The 15,394-nt window shown below is 38.2% G+C and overlaps 1 protein-coding gene across 1 annotated transcript in view; it reads right to left on the bottom strand.

Moving 5' to 3' along the window:
• The window catches only part of LOC100978661 (collagen alpha-4(VI) chain-like), a 174,856-nt gene that overhangs the window by 28,802 nt on the left and 130,660 nt on the right, over window positions 1-15,394 (bottom strand). The window contains exons 11-17 of the mRNA XM_055110442.2: window positions 14,073-14,135; window positions 12,072-12,134; window positions 10,931-10,993; window positions 10,358-10,420; window positions 8,016-8,066; window positions 1,259-1,294; window positions 1,092-1,154 (exon numbers count right to left, since the gene is read on the bottom strand). Of these exons, the coding sequence (XP_054966417.1) occupies window positions 1,092-1,154; window positions 1,259-1,294; window positions 8,016-8,066; window positions 10,358-10,420; window positions 10,931-10,993; window positions 12,072-12,134; window positions 14,073-14,135 (402 nt within the window). The remainder of the gene's footprint in view (window positions 1-1,091; window positions 1,155-1,258; window positions 1,295-8,015; window positions 8,067-10,357; window positions 10,421-10,930; window positions 10,994-12,071; window positions 12,135-14,072; window positions 14,136-15,394) is intronic.

Genomic DNA, 15,394 nt, shown 5'->3' with positions numbered 1-15,394 from the left:
CCCCCCTATATACCCAACCTCAGTCATGCACATGTGTACATACACACACAAACACACACTTCTAGACAGATCCTTAAAATATGACTCAATACACTCTGTTGAGTCTTGAGGTTATATAATAAAAATAATGCAGGACGTCTGCATTAAGGGCCTGACATCAGGAAAAAGGAAAAATTTCCCTACCACCTTCTGGTTCTCAGTGTTTCAGAAAAGGCACATGGTGGCCATAGGTTCACTGCTCATCTTCCAAGCATTTGAAATGACACAGTGTTATCTAAATACAGTGAATCCTTTATCTTTTTTTATTTGAAACTAGAAATAAAAGTTAGTTGATCAGAGCAACCACAGCCAGCAGCAAGCCAAGTTAGGCACAGATCAAATATTTCTTTATGTCCTTGCCAATGTATGAAAATGCTAATTCTTGAGCACCTAGAAAACATACATTATCTTTCCTTTCCTCTTTTCTGCAGTAAACACTAGTCCATTTCCTAGAAGACCTTGGTCTCTAACATTGATCAGCTAAACATTATCAAGATGTTAGATATCCACAGGCTTACTCTTTTCAAAAAGAGCTGCCAGTGATTGTGGCTGTTCAAGGCTGACTGTTCAGAATATAAAGGAATTGATTTTTAATTCGAGACTTGTATAAAGTACAGTGGACTCAAAGTCCACTAAGATGGCAACTACATTCTCAAGAATCTTTTCTAAAAATAGCAAGAGAAAGTTAAGGTTTGGAAGAATCCTAAAGAAACAGCAATGTTTGCTCAACAGCTAAAACAATATCCTTCCAAATGATGTCTAGACTTACCAAAGACAGAGGTGCTCCCAAACTTGGTTTTAAAAGGTTGGTATTGTAAAACCAAAACTCCCAACTTGGATTTTCTGTTGTTATGGTTTGGTAAACTGTATTTGTATTCAGGAGATAAATGAGAGAGGGATTAAGTGGGGAGTGGGATAGCCAAAGGAAGGTGTGGAATGAGCATTGACTGAGCAGGAATGGGCTTCCTGCTAAGAAGTCCTAACCCAGTGGAAATGTACTTCCGTAATGATGTGGGCTTCTATAGATCTTAGGAAGTTTCTTTGATTCTTACCCTCTTCCCTCTTATTCCCTTTGCCCCCTTTTCTCCTTGATGGCCCGGGTCACCATCTTCTCCCTTAATAGAATCAAAAGCAGAACTTTGAGTGTAAAGAAAAATAAGCACAAACAAATGACACATGCTGCCTACCAGTTGCCAGGCCCAGAAATATATCTTCTTACTTGTGCACCAGGATAGCCAGGGAATCCAGGTTCACCCTAGTGCCAGAAATGAGATAAGGTCTTATTTAATGTCATGTGATTAAGAAATTTCTTTGACATGCCTTGGGGAAAAAGAAGACACTATAATCCAGGTTCACCCTAGTGTCAGAAATGAGATAAGGTCTTGTTTAATGTCATGTGATTAAGAAATTTCCTTGACATGCCTTGGGGAAAAAGAAGACACTATAATTTTGAGGAAATATACTCAAAACAGGTGCCAGGAAAAACAACTATAGCAACAGTTGTTATCTTGAGCTGCTCTCAAGTGGCCATATTTCATATCTCTAATTCAACATGAAACAACTTGTAAATAATTTTTACAAATTTCCCCCCCTCCCTAGTATATTGTGTAATGAAACTTCTTCCATAGGGCATTTTTATCTCTCAGTTTAAATAACCTGAGGTTTAATCCAACAGAAACCAAGGGAGAGGGCACCACATTGAGTGTTGGGAAGCAGGTGCTTATTGTCAGAACCAAAGGCAAACTACAAAGCAATCATTCATTCAACAAATATCTATTCACATCTCCTATCTTCCAAGCACTTCTCTAGGCACAGGAAATTCAGCAGTGAACAGAATGAAGACCTTGCTCTCACGGAACTCACAAGCTAGTGGGGAAGAAAATGAACAAAGAAATATATAATATGTGAGAAAGAGATCAATGTTATTCCAGAAAGGGTATTAAGGAATAAAGAACTATGTGTATCAAAGGATGAGGAGACACTATTTTATATGAGGTAGTCAGGCAAAGCCTTTTTATAAAGGCGGCATTTGGGCAAAGACCAGCATGAATTGAGAAAACAAGCAGACTTCTGGGAGAAGAGTGTTCCAGGCAGAGGGAGGAGTATTTGAAAAAAAAAAAAAAAAAAACCCTGAAGTAAGAGGAAGAGTATGTGCTGACATGTTTGAGGAACACTGAAGCAGAGTGGAGCAAGGAGGGCAGGCAGGAGGAGATGAAGACAAAGAGTTCACAGAGACCACACTGTGTAAATTCTTATAGACCATGTTAACAGTAGGTTTTATTCTGAGTGACATGGAGAACGACAGAAGGGCTTTGAATAAAGGAATGACTTGATCTGACTATGTTTTTAAAGATGTCTCTAGCTGATGCATGGAGAACTAACTATATGAGGCAAGGGTGGAAGCAGAGAGACCAGGTCAGTGGCTATTGCCGTAACACAGATGGAAAATTATGTTGGCGTGGTCCAGAGGGTGGCAGTGCAGTTGTGAGAAATGATAAAATGCTGGATGTACTTTGAAGATAGGCTTACCACTACCGTTGTTGATGGATTAAATGTGGGAGTGAGAGAAAAAGATTTATCAATGACAGCTGCAAGTGTCTGTTTTGAGCAACTGGATGGATGAAGTTTCCAGTCCCTGAGATAGGAAAGGCTGGAGGAGGGGCAGGTTGTTAAGGGAACCAGTTTTGGCTGACTGGATATTTGATAATATTAAAGGATTATTATTAATTCTTTGGTGTAAGAATGGTAGTGTGGTTACATTTTTAAATAATCTTTTAAAGATGAACCTGAAATGTCTATGCATGGAATATATGATTATCTTGAAGTAAATCCCACCTATATCACATGACCTACAGTAGGCGAACGTATGTACAGGTTCTCTCCTCACTCCTATTTTCTTAATGAAATACGAAGCATGATCATCTGCTTTAAATATGGACGACAAAGCAGATCTTGGAGGTTTGAGGAGGAAGGAGGGGGTATGAAATCAGCATGGTGGGAGGATAAGTGACTGGGTGTATAAATAAAACAAAACAAAATTGGCCAGGGGTTGTTCATTGTTTGGATTAGGTGATGGGAACGTGGGGTGAGGCAGGAGAATGTCATTATACTAGTCTCCACTTTTATTTTTGAATTTTTCTGTAACAAAACATTAACAAACAAAAAAACAAGAAGAAATTTATTTGGGGACATGCCAATTTTAAGATGCCTGCTAAACGACCAAGTGGAAATATTTTTAGAGTTTAGGATATTGGTCCAAGCTGGAGAGATAAAGTGGAGATAACAGGATTGATGGTTATTGATGCTATGGAACTGGATTTCCCCAAGAAATGTCACCTGAGAGGTGAGTAAAGAGGGAAGAAGGTATGAGAATAGAGCTTTGAGTCTTCTGATACTTAAAGGTCAAGAACATCCAGAAGATCTAGCAAAGCAGGATGAGAAAGAGAAGACAGTGAAAACCAGGAAAATAGAACGCACTGGAAGTCGAGTGAGGGAAAAAATCGGGAATAAACCCATGATCAATCTGTCAAATGCTGCTGAGAGATGGAGCACAATGAGAGCAGAGAAGTGACCATTGAATTTAGCAACATGGGGTTTACCTCAACTAAAGCAGATGTAGTTGAGTGGGGAGGGTTGAGGAGTGAAGGCTTGAGTGTCAGTTTTTCAACTTCAGCATCACTGATATTTTGGACCTGATGGTTCTTTGTTGGGAGGGGCTGCCCTGAGTATTGTAAGATGTTAAACAGCATCTCTACCCAGTAGATGCCAGCACCCTCTCCTTGAGTTCTGACAACCAAAACATCTCCAGACATTGTCAAATGTCCCCTGGAGGGCAAAATCACTTCCGTTGAGAAGCACTGGTATAGATTACTCCTTCAGTGAGTTTTGCCCAGGGGAAAAAAATGGAACGAGAGCCTCAGAAAGCAAAAGGGAGTGGAATCCAGTCTAGGAGGAAGGATTAGTCTTAGGTAAGACCATGGACCCTCGTCCATAGTAGTAGGAGAGAAGGCAGGGTGTATGGGTACAGAGGCAAGTAGGTTGGTCTACTTGGTGGTGAACATTTATGGAGGTTCTTTTCTCCCTGCTTCAATTTTGTTCATGAAATAGGAAGCATGATCATCTGCTTTAAGTATGGAAGGCAAAGCAGATCTTGGAAGTTTGAGGAGAGAGGTGAGGGTGTAAAATAGTCAACTCAGAGAGAAGGGGAGTGAACAGATTAAGAAAATATAGTCAACTGGCCAATCAGCAATATGAGACATTTAAAGTGAGGCCATTACATCTCACAAAGAAAAATTCATGCAAATATGGACTGAATCTGTGTTCCATAATGTTAACTGTATCACAATAAACAAAGACTGCACTTGTGCTTAGCTCCAAACTGACATGTAGCTCAAACCACATATATTTGAATTCTACCCAGAATTTCCCTGCTATGCAAACTTGTCCATAGCAAAGAAAAATTTAGTTTACCTGGATGGAATTTCAAGGGACTAGCTTCCACATTCAGCTCTGCCTCTAACTAGCTGTGTGACCACAGGCAAGTTACTTCACTTCTCTAAGCCTCAATTCTCTGAAATGTAAATTGACAAAGCTAAACTAGATGATCACTGAAGTTCCCCATAGCCCATCATTCCATAGATATTTACTGAGAACTTACTATGTTTGAGGCATTTTTCTGCTCAATAAAATGGCAGTGGTGCCATCTTGCAGCCACAGGGAAACAAGAGAATTGCAGAGAAGCCAGCCCAGAGTACAGACATCATTAAGCAACTAAGCATCACTAAACATCCCAGTAATTTCTTATTTTGTGAGGCAATACATGTAACTTGAAGACTGAAGCATCCAGAATAACAGTGGGTATTGAGATTTGATTTGCTCAACAAGTTCCATGTGACCTCCATGCTTTAAGACCTGTCAGTGACCAATTAACTACCTATTAAAATACAAGCTTCTTATGAGAGTGGCAGTCATTCATTCAAATACACTTATTGTCAGCACATCAAAAAGCTTATCCACCATGATCAATTGGGCTTCATCCCTGGGATGCAAGGCTGGTTCAATATACGCAAATCAATAAATGTAATCCAGCATATAAACAGAGCCAAAGACAAAAACCACATGATTATCTCAATAGATGCAGAAAAGGCCTTTGACAAAATTCAACAACCCTTCATGCTAAAAACTCTCAATAAATTAGGTACTGATGGGACGTATTTCAAAATAATAAGAGCTATCTATGACAAACCCACAGCCAATATCATACTGAATGGGCAAAAACTGGAAGCATTCCCTTTGAAAACTGGCACAAGACAAGGATGCCCTCTCTCACCACTCCTATTCAACATAGTGTTGGAAGTTCTGGCCAGGGCAATTAGGCAGGAGAAGGAAATAAAGGGTATTCAACTAGGAAAAGAGGAAGTCAAATTGTCCCTGTTTGCAGACGACATGATTGTATATCTAGAAAACCCCATTGTCTCAGCCCAAAATCTCCTTAAGCTGATAAGCAACTTCAGCAAAGTCTCAGGATACAAAATCAATGTACAAAAATCACAAGCATTCTTATACACCAACAACAGACAGACAGAGAGCCAAATCATGAGTGAACTCCCATTCACAATTGCTTCAAAGAGAATAAAATACCTAGGAATCCAACTTACAAGGGATGTGAAGGACCTCTTCAAGGAGAACTACAAACCACTGCTCAAGGAAATAAAAGAGAATACAAACAAATGGAAGAACATTCCATGCTCATGGGTAGGAAGAATCAATATTGTGAAAATGGCCATACTGCCCAAGGTAATTTACGGATTCAATGCCATCCCCATCAAGCTACCAATGCCTTTCTTCACAGAATTGGAAAAAACTACTTTAAAGTTCATATGGAACCAAAAAAGAGCCCACATCGCCAAGTCAATCCTAAGCCAAAAGAACAAAGCTGGAGGCATCACACTACTAGACTTCAAACTATACTACAAGGCTACAGTAACCAAACTAGCATGGTACTGGTACCAAAATAGAGATATAGATCACTGGAACAGAACAGAGCCCTCAGAAATAACGCCGCATATCTACAACTATCTGATCTTTGACAAATCTGAGGAAAACAAGCAATGGGGAAAGGATTCCCTATTTAATAAATGGTGCTGGGAAAACTGGCTAGCCATATGGAGAAAGCTGAAACTGGATCCCTTCCTTACACCTTATACAAAAATCAATTCAAGATGGATTAAAGACTTAAACGTTAGACCTAAAACCATAAAAACCCTAGAAGAAAACCTAGGCACTACCATTCAGGACATAGGCATGGGCAAGGACTTCATGTCTAAAACACCAAAAGCAATGGCAACAAAAGGCAAAATTGACAAATGGGATCTAATTAAACTAAAGAGCTTCTGTACAGCAAAAGAAACTGCCATCAGAGTGAACAGGCAACTTACAAAATGGGAGAAAATTTTCGCAACCTACTCATCTGACAAAGGGCTAATATCCAGAATCTACAATGAACTCAAACAAATTTACAAGAAAAAAACAAACAACCCCATCAAAAAGTGGGCAAAGGACATGAACAGATAATTCTCAAAAGAAGACATTTATGCAGCCAAGAAACACATGAAAAAATGCTCACCATCACTGGCCATTAGAGAAATGCAAATCAAAACCACAATGAGATACCATCTCACACCAGTTAGAATGGCAATCATTAAAAAGTCAGGAAACAACAGGTGCTGGAGAGGATGTGGAGAAACAGGAACACTTTTACACTGTTGGTGGGACTGTAAACTAGTTCAACCATTGTGGAAGTCAGTGGGGCAATTCCTCAGGGATCTAGAACTAGAAATACCATTTGACCCAACCATCCCATTACTGGGTATATACCCAAAGGATTATAAATCATGCTGCTATAAAGACACATGCACACGTATGTTTATTGCGGCACTATTCACAATAGCAAAGACTTGGAACCAACCCAAATGTCCAATGATAGACTGGATTAAGAAAATGCGGCACATATACACCATGGAATACTATGCAGCTAAAAAAATGATGAGTTCACGTTCTTTGTAGGGACATGGATGAAATTGGAAATCATCATTCTCAGTAAACTATCGCAAGAACAAAAAACCAAACACCGCATATTCTCACTCATAGGTGGGAATTGAACAATGAGATCACATGGACACAGGAAGGGGAACATCACACTCTGGGGACTGTTGTGGGGTGGGGGCAGGGGGGAGGGATAGCACTGGGAGATATACCTAATGCTAGATGACGAGTTAGTGGGTGCAGCGCACCAGCGTGGCACATGTATACATATGTAACTAACCTGCACAATGTGCACATGTACCCTAAAACTTAAAGTATAATAATAAAAGAAAAAAAAAAAACAAATACACTTATTGAACACCTACTCTCTGCCAGGCTCAACTCCAGAAAAACAAAAGTGCAATGCTGCTGTCAGGTTTATTGCCTGGGAGATACAAGAATAAATTACAATACAACCTTGACAGAAAGGAGCTACTGCAGAAATATGAACGTGCTTTAGGAACACAGTGTATAGGACAGCAAATTCTCTCCGGGGAAGACCAAGGCTGCTTCCACAAGGAGAAGTTGGTACTTGACTGGGTCTTAGAAAATGAGTAAAAATTGTCCAAGAGATGGAGATCAGGAAGCACATTCCAAATGGAAACACGAGCGTTTGCAAAGTCAAGGAAGTTGAGAAAGGGTCTGGCACTACCAGAGCTGAGGTGGGAATATCTGACATATATGTGGAAGATGAGGGAAGAAGTTTGACTTTTAAATAAGAGAGGGACAAAATCAATTTTTACTTTTTAGGGAGGGAGCTCTGGTGGCCAAAACATTTTGTAAATATGTACAAACCGTTCCTGGCATACAACTTGGAAAATAACACTTATTTTAATAAAATAAAATAAAAACTACAGTCCTTAGTCCAGAATACCCTGTAAGGTTACCCTCACCTTTGTTCCTTTTCTTCCTGGATGTCCATATACATCAGAACCAGGAAGACCCTAAGAAAGTGACATATAAGATGAATTGTAGAGTCATGCAGACCAACACTTGGTTGATAATAATATCTGAACCCTTGGATAAATCAACAATGCAAGGAAGTAAGGATAACAATGGGGCTTGATGGAGATTGGGAGACAACCTTCATAGGACAAACACTCAGATTTGGAGAAGATAAGGGTTTAAAACTTTGAAAGACCACAACAGAAGGAAGTTTTTAGGTTTTTTCAACCCCCATCTGTACATCAGCAAGATGATACCTTGGTTGTAGGAAGCCATACACAACTGTACAAAGTTTCCCTTGGGCTAAACTTGCTTTCCTTGTGAAATAAAGTAAAAATAGAAGCTCTAGAATTGGTAAATCATCAGACAAAAGCACAGACTTTGGAGAAAAAGAGTGGAATATAGGCAATATAGTTGAGTGATTAAGTGTACAGACTATAAACCCAGACAGACCTGAATTTTTATTCCAGTCCCAACATTAGTTGTTTGAGTGACCCTAGGGAAGTTGCACAACCTCTATAAACTTCAGTTTCCTAATCTGTAAAATAGGCATAATAGTATCATCTACATTGTATACTTGTTGGGAAGATTAAGTGAGATTGTGTATGAAAAGTGCTTAGCACAATGTCAGGCACAGAGGCAGTACTTGATAAATGGTAATTAGTCTGCTGCTGGTGGTAGCAGTGGTAGTGATGGTGTCGGAGGAGGGCAGTAATGATAGTGGTGCTGATGATAATAGTGAAGGTGGTGGTGATGGTAGTGATAGTGGTAGCAATGGTGATTGATGATAGTGATGGTGATAGTAATGATGATGGTGGTGGCAATGGTGATGATAGTGTTGGTGGTAGTGGTGATGGTGATGGTGGTGGTAATAATGAAGATGATGGTGATAGTGATGGTGGTAGTGGTGGTGATGATAATTGTGATAGTGATAGTGGTAGTAATGATGATAGTGGTGGTGATGGTGATAGTGATGATGTTAATGGTGGTACTGATGGTGACAGTGGTGATGGTGATGGTGGTGATTATGCTGGTAGTTTTGATGTTATTGCTGAAGATAATGATGGTGGAGGTTGCAGTGGTGGTGATGATAATAATCATGAAATTGGTGATACTACCAAGGAGCTTAGCATCTGTATAGACAGACAATGAGCTTACTGTAATAAAGAGTAAATTCAAAACCCTATAGGTGTTTTTTCTGAATGGACAGAGTTCCCCTAAACCAGGTAGATCAGTTGAGAAGAAAAATTAAAAATCTGAAGTCACAAAAAGATTCCTATGGTCTAAATAGGAAAGTCTGAAAGACTAGAAAAGAAAGAAAAATAAGACAGAAGACTGCCAAAAATGAGTTCTTGGCAGGGGCCAGGGGCGGTGATAATGAAGTTCATTTGCTGTTACTCCATCTTATCCTTGCTGAAGGATGTGCAGAACCTCCAGCATCTGCAACCCCCGAGACCCAAACTCTGTATTTTTCGAGATGTCTTTTGAAAATAGTCATAAAATAGCTAACTTGCTCTCCTGTTCGGGGTGATAACTAAGGTAAAAATGCATAGCCCTGCGTTTGAAAGTGTTGTCTTGTAAAAGGAAATCTTTTATGATCTTTGGTCTCCAAAGATTATTTCTATGCTCTGGATAATCAAACCCATACTCTTAAAAGTTTGCTGATCTGGCTGCCTTATTTGTTGCCCTGGAAAAAAAATGTTTCACTGAACATCTCTGTATTCCTAAAAGACTCAAATGCTTATAAAATATCATTGTCAAACAGATGAGAGACATTGGCACTTTGCTCTTCAATATGTGAGAAGGCAAAATAAATTCCAAGTCATCTTTAGATTCTTAATTTATACAAGAAGTCTCAGAAACTTTGACTGTTTTGATTCTTAAGAGCTCTGGTGGTCATGTCATATTTGGAACCATGAGTTTAACTCATCAAGAATATTAAAATTTTGTGTTCACAGCAATGATGTTAAAGCCATTTCAATTTATTACATCAAGTTGATGCCATTCTTGTTTATCAAACCTCTTTTTTCATAATTTCTTACCAGCATCTAAAATATGGATAAGACACTTTAATGCTGTGGTAGATGACTCCATCAAAATTCGGCTTAGTGCACACTGAGATTTTTTAGACTATATCTCCCTGATTTGCCTGATTTCTTGTCTCTGGTACCTATATTCTGAACTGAATAAAAGTGGTTTCATACATTTAAAACATTAGAATTTTATGTAAAACAAGAACAAACGGCAAACAAATTCAATCAAGAATCCAAAACAGAGAAACTGGACTTACAGGTTGCCCTCTTGGTCCTTGTCGACTCTGTGGGCCTCTTTCTCCTACATCACCAATCTCTCCCTTTTATTATAAAGAGAAAATATCTAATTAATTTTCTTCTATGAGATTATGCAATTTTGTGTCATTTTCCTTAGAGATTTTACAGTCACTGCTTTCAAGTTTTGGTAGCATGTCATACAGCCTAAGGTAAATACTTTTCTCTAGGCTTTGTTAAATATGGATGACTAACAAACATAGTAACAATTTTGGTACCGAAAATTAGCAGCACCAGGTATGCAACAACAATTACAGAATTTTATATTACTATGTCTTTTTCTAAATTTGGATGTGCACATTTATATTTGTGGTGAATCCATATGTATATCTATCTGTTGATACATCTTTGTCTACTTAAATATGTGATTCATTTTTCTATATGTTCATCTATATGCCTTGCCTTCAATCAATAGCATCACCAACCATATCAGAAATGTATGCTGGAAGTGATGATATAAGTAAAGATTTGTTTAAGAAAACCCAAGGGGTTCTCTCAAGCTATAATCAAGAAAGAGCGTGTCCTCTGACATTTACCTTCACTCCTGTTGGTCCAGCTTTTCCTTTTGAACCATTTGGCCCTGGAGGCCCAGGATTCCCCTGCAACAAGACCGTGGCCAAAATCACCACCAGGGCCACAAAGTTAACTGTCTGTCTCTCTTGTTATTATTGAAATACTCTGTAACTGGTAATATGCTCATGAATCACCTTAGAGATGGGAGTTTAACCTTTAGTATTTAATACAATTAATTAATTCTATCCTCCAACATTCAAAATGCATAATATACACACTTACACTATGGGCTGGGGGGGTGAGGATAGGGGAGCAGGAGGCCACATCTACCACATACTGAGAATTGAAGGAATCATTTCTATGCTACAGAGGGAAACATTATTTGATTAAGAGATCAGGAAAACAAAAGCCTAGACTTTCACCTGCTCCAAACTGAAGATATTTTCAACTGAGATTGACAATAATATAATCAGTTATAAGGCTAGATTTTCTTTCCTGATCAAGGCAGAAAAATAGCAGAACTATTGCTTTGGCCATCTTTGAGCTGCTATTTTCAGTTTCCTGATGGAGACTCATTCCTGACTCTAATCATGCTGCTTATGTTTCTAAGCCATCTCAAATGCTCATTTCCTCAGGAAGCCACTCTAATCATCCGTCTCAATCTATCCGAGCATCCTATGAACCATCAAGATATTAGGTGGGGAGTAAAGCAGGCACTAGAAAGAACCAAGTTGGAAGTCAGTTCAGACACTTACTATCTGGATGACAAGTCATTTAATTCCCCTTAGCCTCAGTTTCCTTATCTATAAAATTGGTATAGTAATGCTTCCTTACATATTTGTAAGGAGCAGATTATTTATAATTTTATATGGTACTATTATGTCATTTTTTACTATAGCTAAATATGAACTTATATTACATACCCTTGAGGTTTAAATCCATATCTCATTGGTCACTATATTCCCACAACTTACCTAGAGTAGAAGAAGATACATAGCAGATGATCAATATCTACTGCATCAAATTAGCTTTTCTAGAAATTCCTGATATCCCCATATCCCAGAACAAACAGTGTGACTTTATGTTATTTATCCAGGAACACTCAGGGGTATGAATCAGCCAGTGTTAATGAGTAGCTGCATTGTAGCTGTTTTACAAACCTACCTGAGCACCCACTAAGCCTTTTTGTCCAGAAGTTCCTGGTGGTCCTTGCCTTCCTCTTGGTCCCTGATCCAAAGATGAAATTAAAATGCAACCAATTTTTAAAGAGTCATTTATATTCCATGTAACCACAAAATCACCTTGGATGCCAATGGAAGCACAAATTAAGGTGCCCTGACCCATCACTATCTCATTTATCAAACTTTAATCAGGGAGCATCTGCACTCTGAAGCACCCCAGAACACTCACTTCAAACTTACGCCATCTGAAGCAGAGGATGCGAGTCCTCAGCGTCTCTATTTTTAGCAATCTCTCCGGGTGAATCTGATGAGTACTAAAGTTTGAGAACATTGCTTTTATATTTGAATTCACTCAACCAATTTTAAATCCTAAAAGGGTGATGAGAGGGCAGCAAGGCTATTGATCTCCGTTGAAGAATGAACCTTTTCCTTATACACACAAGGGTTAAGGACAAGAGATTGTGTTTTCGATTTGATCAAGAGCCAAAGGTGCATTTAAGTAGCTTAATCTCACTGACTACACTGCTGGGATTTGCTCATTTTCTCTCCAATCTATTTTACTTTGCTGATTTTTGACACTTTAATATTTTCCCAGCTTTTCTGAGAAACACTTTCCTATTAGAAGTATTGATTGACTATGGCTTCTACTCTCCTAAGTGAGGTATTGATAATCATCTATTTAAATAGACCATCACGCTCACATCCCAGCGGGAAGGTGAGAATTAAGGAGAGGTTTTATTGATTATCTTGCTTATGGTTCCCAGCATGACTTGCTTCACTTCTAATCAGCTGTGTAATGAAGTGGGTATAGACAGGAAAGCAGCGACACAACAGTGGTAGAGGGTCCTGAGCCAGTCATCAAAAAGAAAAGGGAAAAATATACATCTTTTAGTTGCTTTCCCTTCAGTTAAGATACTATTTTCCATCATAAAATAAGTATAATCTCTAATTACATGTTAACTACCATTTTCTTTTCCTTAGTTCCTTTAGCAAGTCTAAGAGCAGCAGATACCTTCTGAAATTATCATCTGGCACTCATAGGATTTTTAATTATGGAGAATGATTTGATATATTAGTAAAATTTGTTGTTCCGAAGTTCTTCAATTTGAGTATACTTAAAAACAATTTGTTTTTTAAAATAAATACATATAATGTGCTCCAGAAGGGCTATAGAATGACAGATTTGGGTTATGCTTAGACGATGCCAAAAGAACAGGTTGAAAGTTTAAATTTCAAGTTATCATTTGATAGCCTAACAAAACCCCACTGGATGAACTTCTTGAGGGCAGGACCCTTGCCTTAATGGTATGAATGTCCCAGGTCTATTAGCAGTTCCCTCTGCATAATACATACTCTGTAAACACTTTACTGATTTTTTCCTACCAAATTGAATGATGGGGTCTCACTCTGTTGCCCAGGCTGGAGTGCCATGGCACCATCATAGCTCACTGCATCCTTGAACTCCTGGGCTCAAAGTGACCCTCCTGCCTCAGCCTCCCAAGTAGCTGGGATGAAAGATGCACACCACTATGCCAAGATATGAATACAATTTTAGTAAATTAAATAATATTTGAATACACAGCTTCAGAGGCAGTAATCAAGAGCACTGATTTTGTAACTATACTGCCTGAGTTTGAATCCCAGCTTTATCACTCACTAGCTGTGTGACCTTTGCCAATTTACCTAACTTCTCCATTCCCTCTTTATTTTTCTCCTGTAAAATGAGGATAATAACCTCCCTCCCATTGAGGAATTAAATTAGTTAATACAAGTGCTTTAGACAGTGTCTAGAACATAGAGGTCAATAAATATTAGCTATTGTCGTTTAATCTTTTCAGAAAAGGGGCTATACAATTTTCTTTGGGAGGCCCTGGAAAGGAGGCATCCAAAGCCATTCTGATTTATGTTAAATTATTATCAAATAATGAAGTTAAAATTTCGAACAAATATCCTTCAGCGCTAAAACCAAGCTCCCAGATACAACCTGTGAGCCTGGATACCCAAGCTCTCCTTGGTAACCCTGTTCACCGGATTCTCCAGGCACACCCTGTCAAAATGAATAAAACTTATAGTGAGTTCACCAGCCGTCTTTAGTGTTCTTATTGAAAGCAGCTTTTCCTGCAATATATCACTTGAAACCACAAGAGAAAGACTCAAACAAGATTTGACTGGTTGTGATCAATCCTCTTAGGAGATGAAGTTGAAGAGGAAATGTGGGTATTTACACTTATCTTGGGAAAAGGCAAGACCAGATTCTTAAGGCCTTTCCCAGTCTTTGCACATCTCCTTCCAATGTCTCAGCTAGTGATGGGAGCAAAAATATTTTGTTTAAATAACCTAAACTCTTATTTTGTGTAATAACTGGTTCCTAAACAGTCCTTCCTTTTAAGGCATACAGACTAAACGTTCAAGGGCATTAAGGTCTTTTATTTCATACAAGGAAACTCAGAATGTTGATCACAGCAATAAACATGACACTCTGAGACAAAGGCACAAAGAGTGCTTGGGAAAATAACAGGAAAGTGGCTTTAAAACCCTACAGACCTTGATGGCAAGAAGCTAGCTCTCTAGGCAAAGGATGAGTTGTTAAAATGATTCATTCTATAACTGATTTAATTTATCCCACAAATTAATATTTTCATTTCTCAGAGAAGATATGTTTTCCAAGATTGAGGATAACATCCATTTTGTGAATTGTTCTGCCTTCTTTTTCATGTTGCTCACATGTTGACTAGATTATTAATTATTCATAGATATGCAAAGAGCAAAAACTTCAAACTCAGAATTTAATCAATATGTGGATCAATTACTTGTGCTTCATCAGTTTTTGAAACTATTCAGTACTTCTATTAATCATTCCTGTTATGTTATTCTGCTCTTTAAGAGTTGATTTCTAGATTTATAAATATGAACCAAATTTTAAAAGGAATACAGCTAGAAATTTTGAACCAGGTTATGAAATGTGGTCTAATTTGCATATCACATTAGTGATATTCATAGTGCAACATTTATAAAAACAATGTGGCTATATATAGCAATGTTCAGACTCTATCATAACTCTATGCTTATACATTTATATTAAGAAAATAATATGAGTGGAGCAAAAGTGAAAACAAAACAAAAAACCTATAATACACGTCACTGACGTTCTTCACATCAATTACCACGATACCCAACAAAACAGAAATTACCTAAATGCTCAACATAAGAAAGATTAGTAAATCATGGTACTTCAATAGAGTAAAACATAATGTTCTAAAATGATAATAGGGAGATTTGGAAACAGGAAAAAGCAGAATATAAAAT

The sequence above is a fragment of the Pan paniscus genome, chromosome 2 (genome assembly GCF_029289425.2).
Source record: "Pan paniscus chromosome 2, NHGRI_mPanPan1-v2.0_pri, whole genome shotgun sequence".
NCBI classification, from domain to species: Eukaryota; Metazoa; Chordata; class Mammalia; order Primates; family Hominidae; genus Pan; species Pan paniscus.
This window is presented reverse-complemented; position numbering and strand designations above follow the sequence as displayed.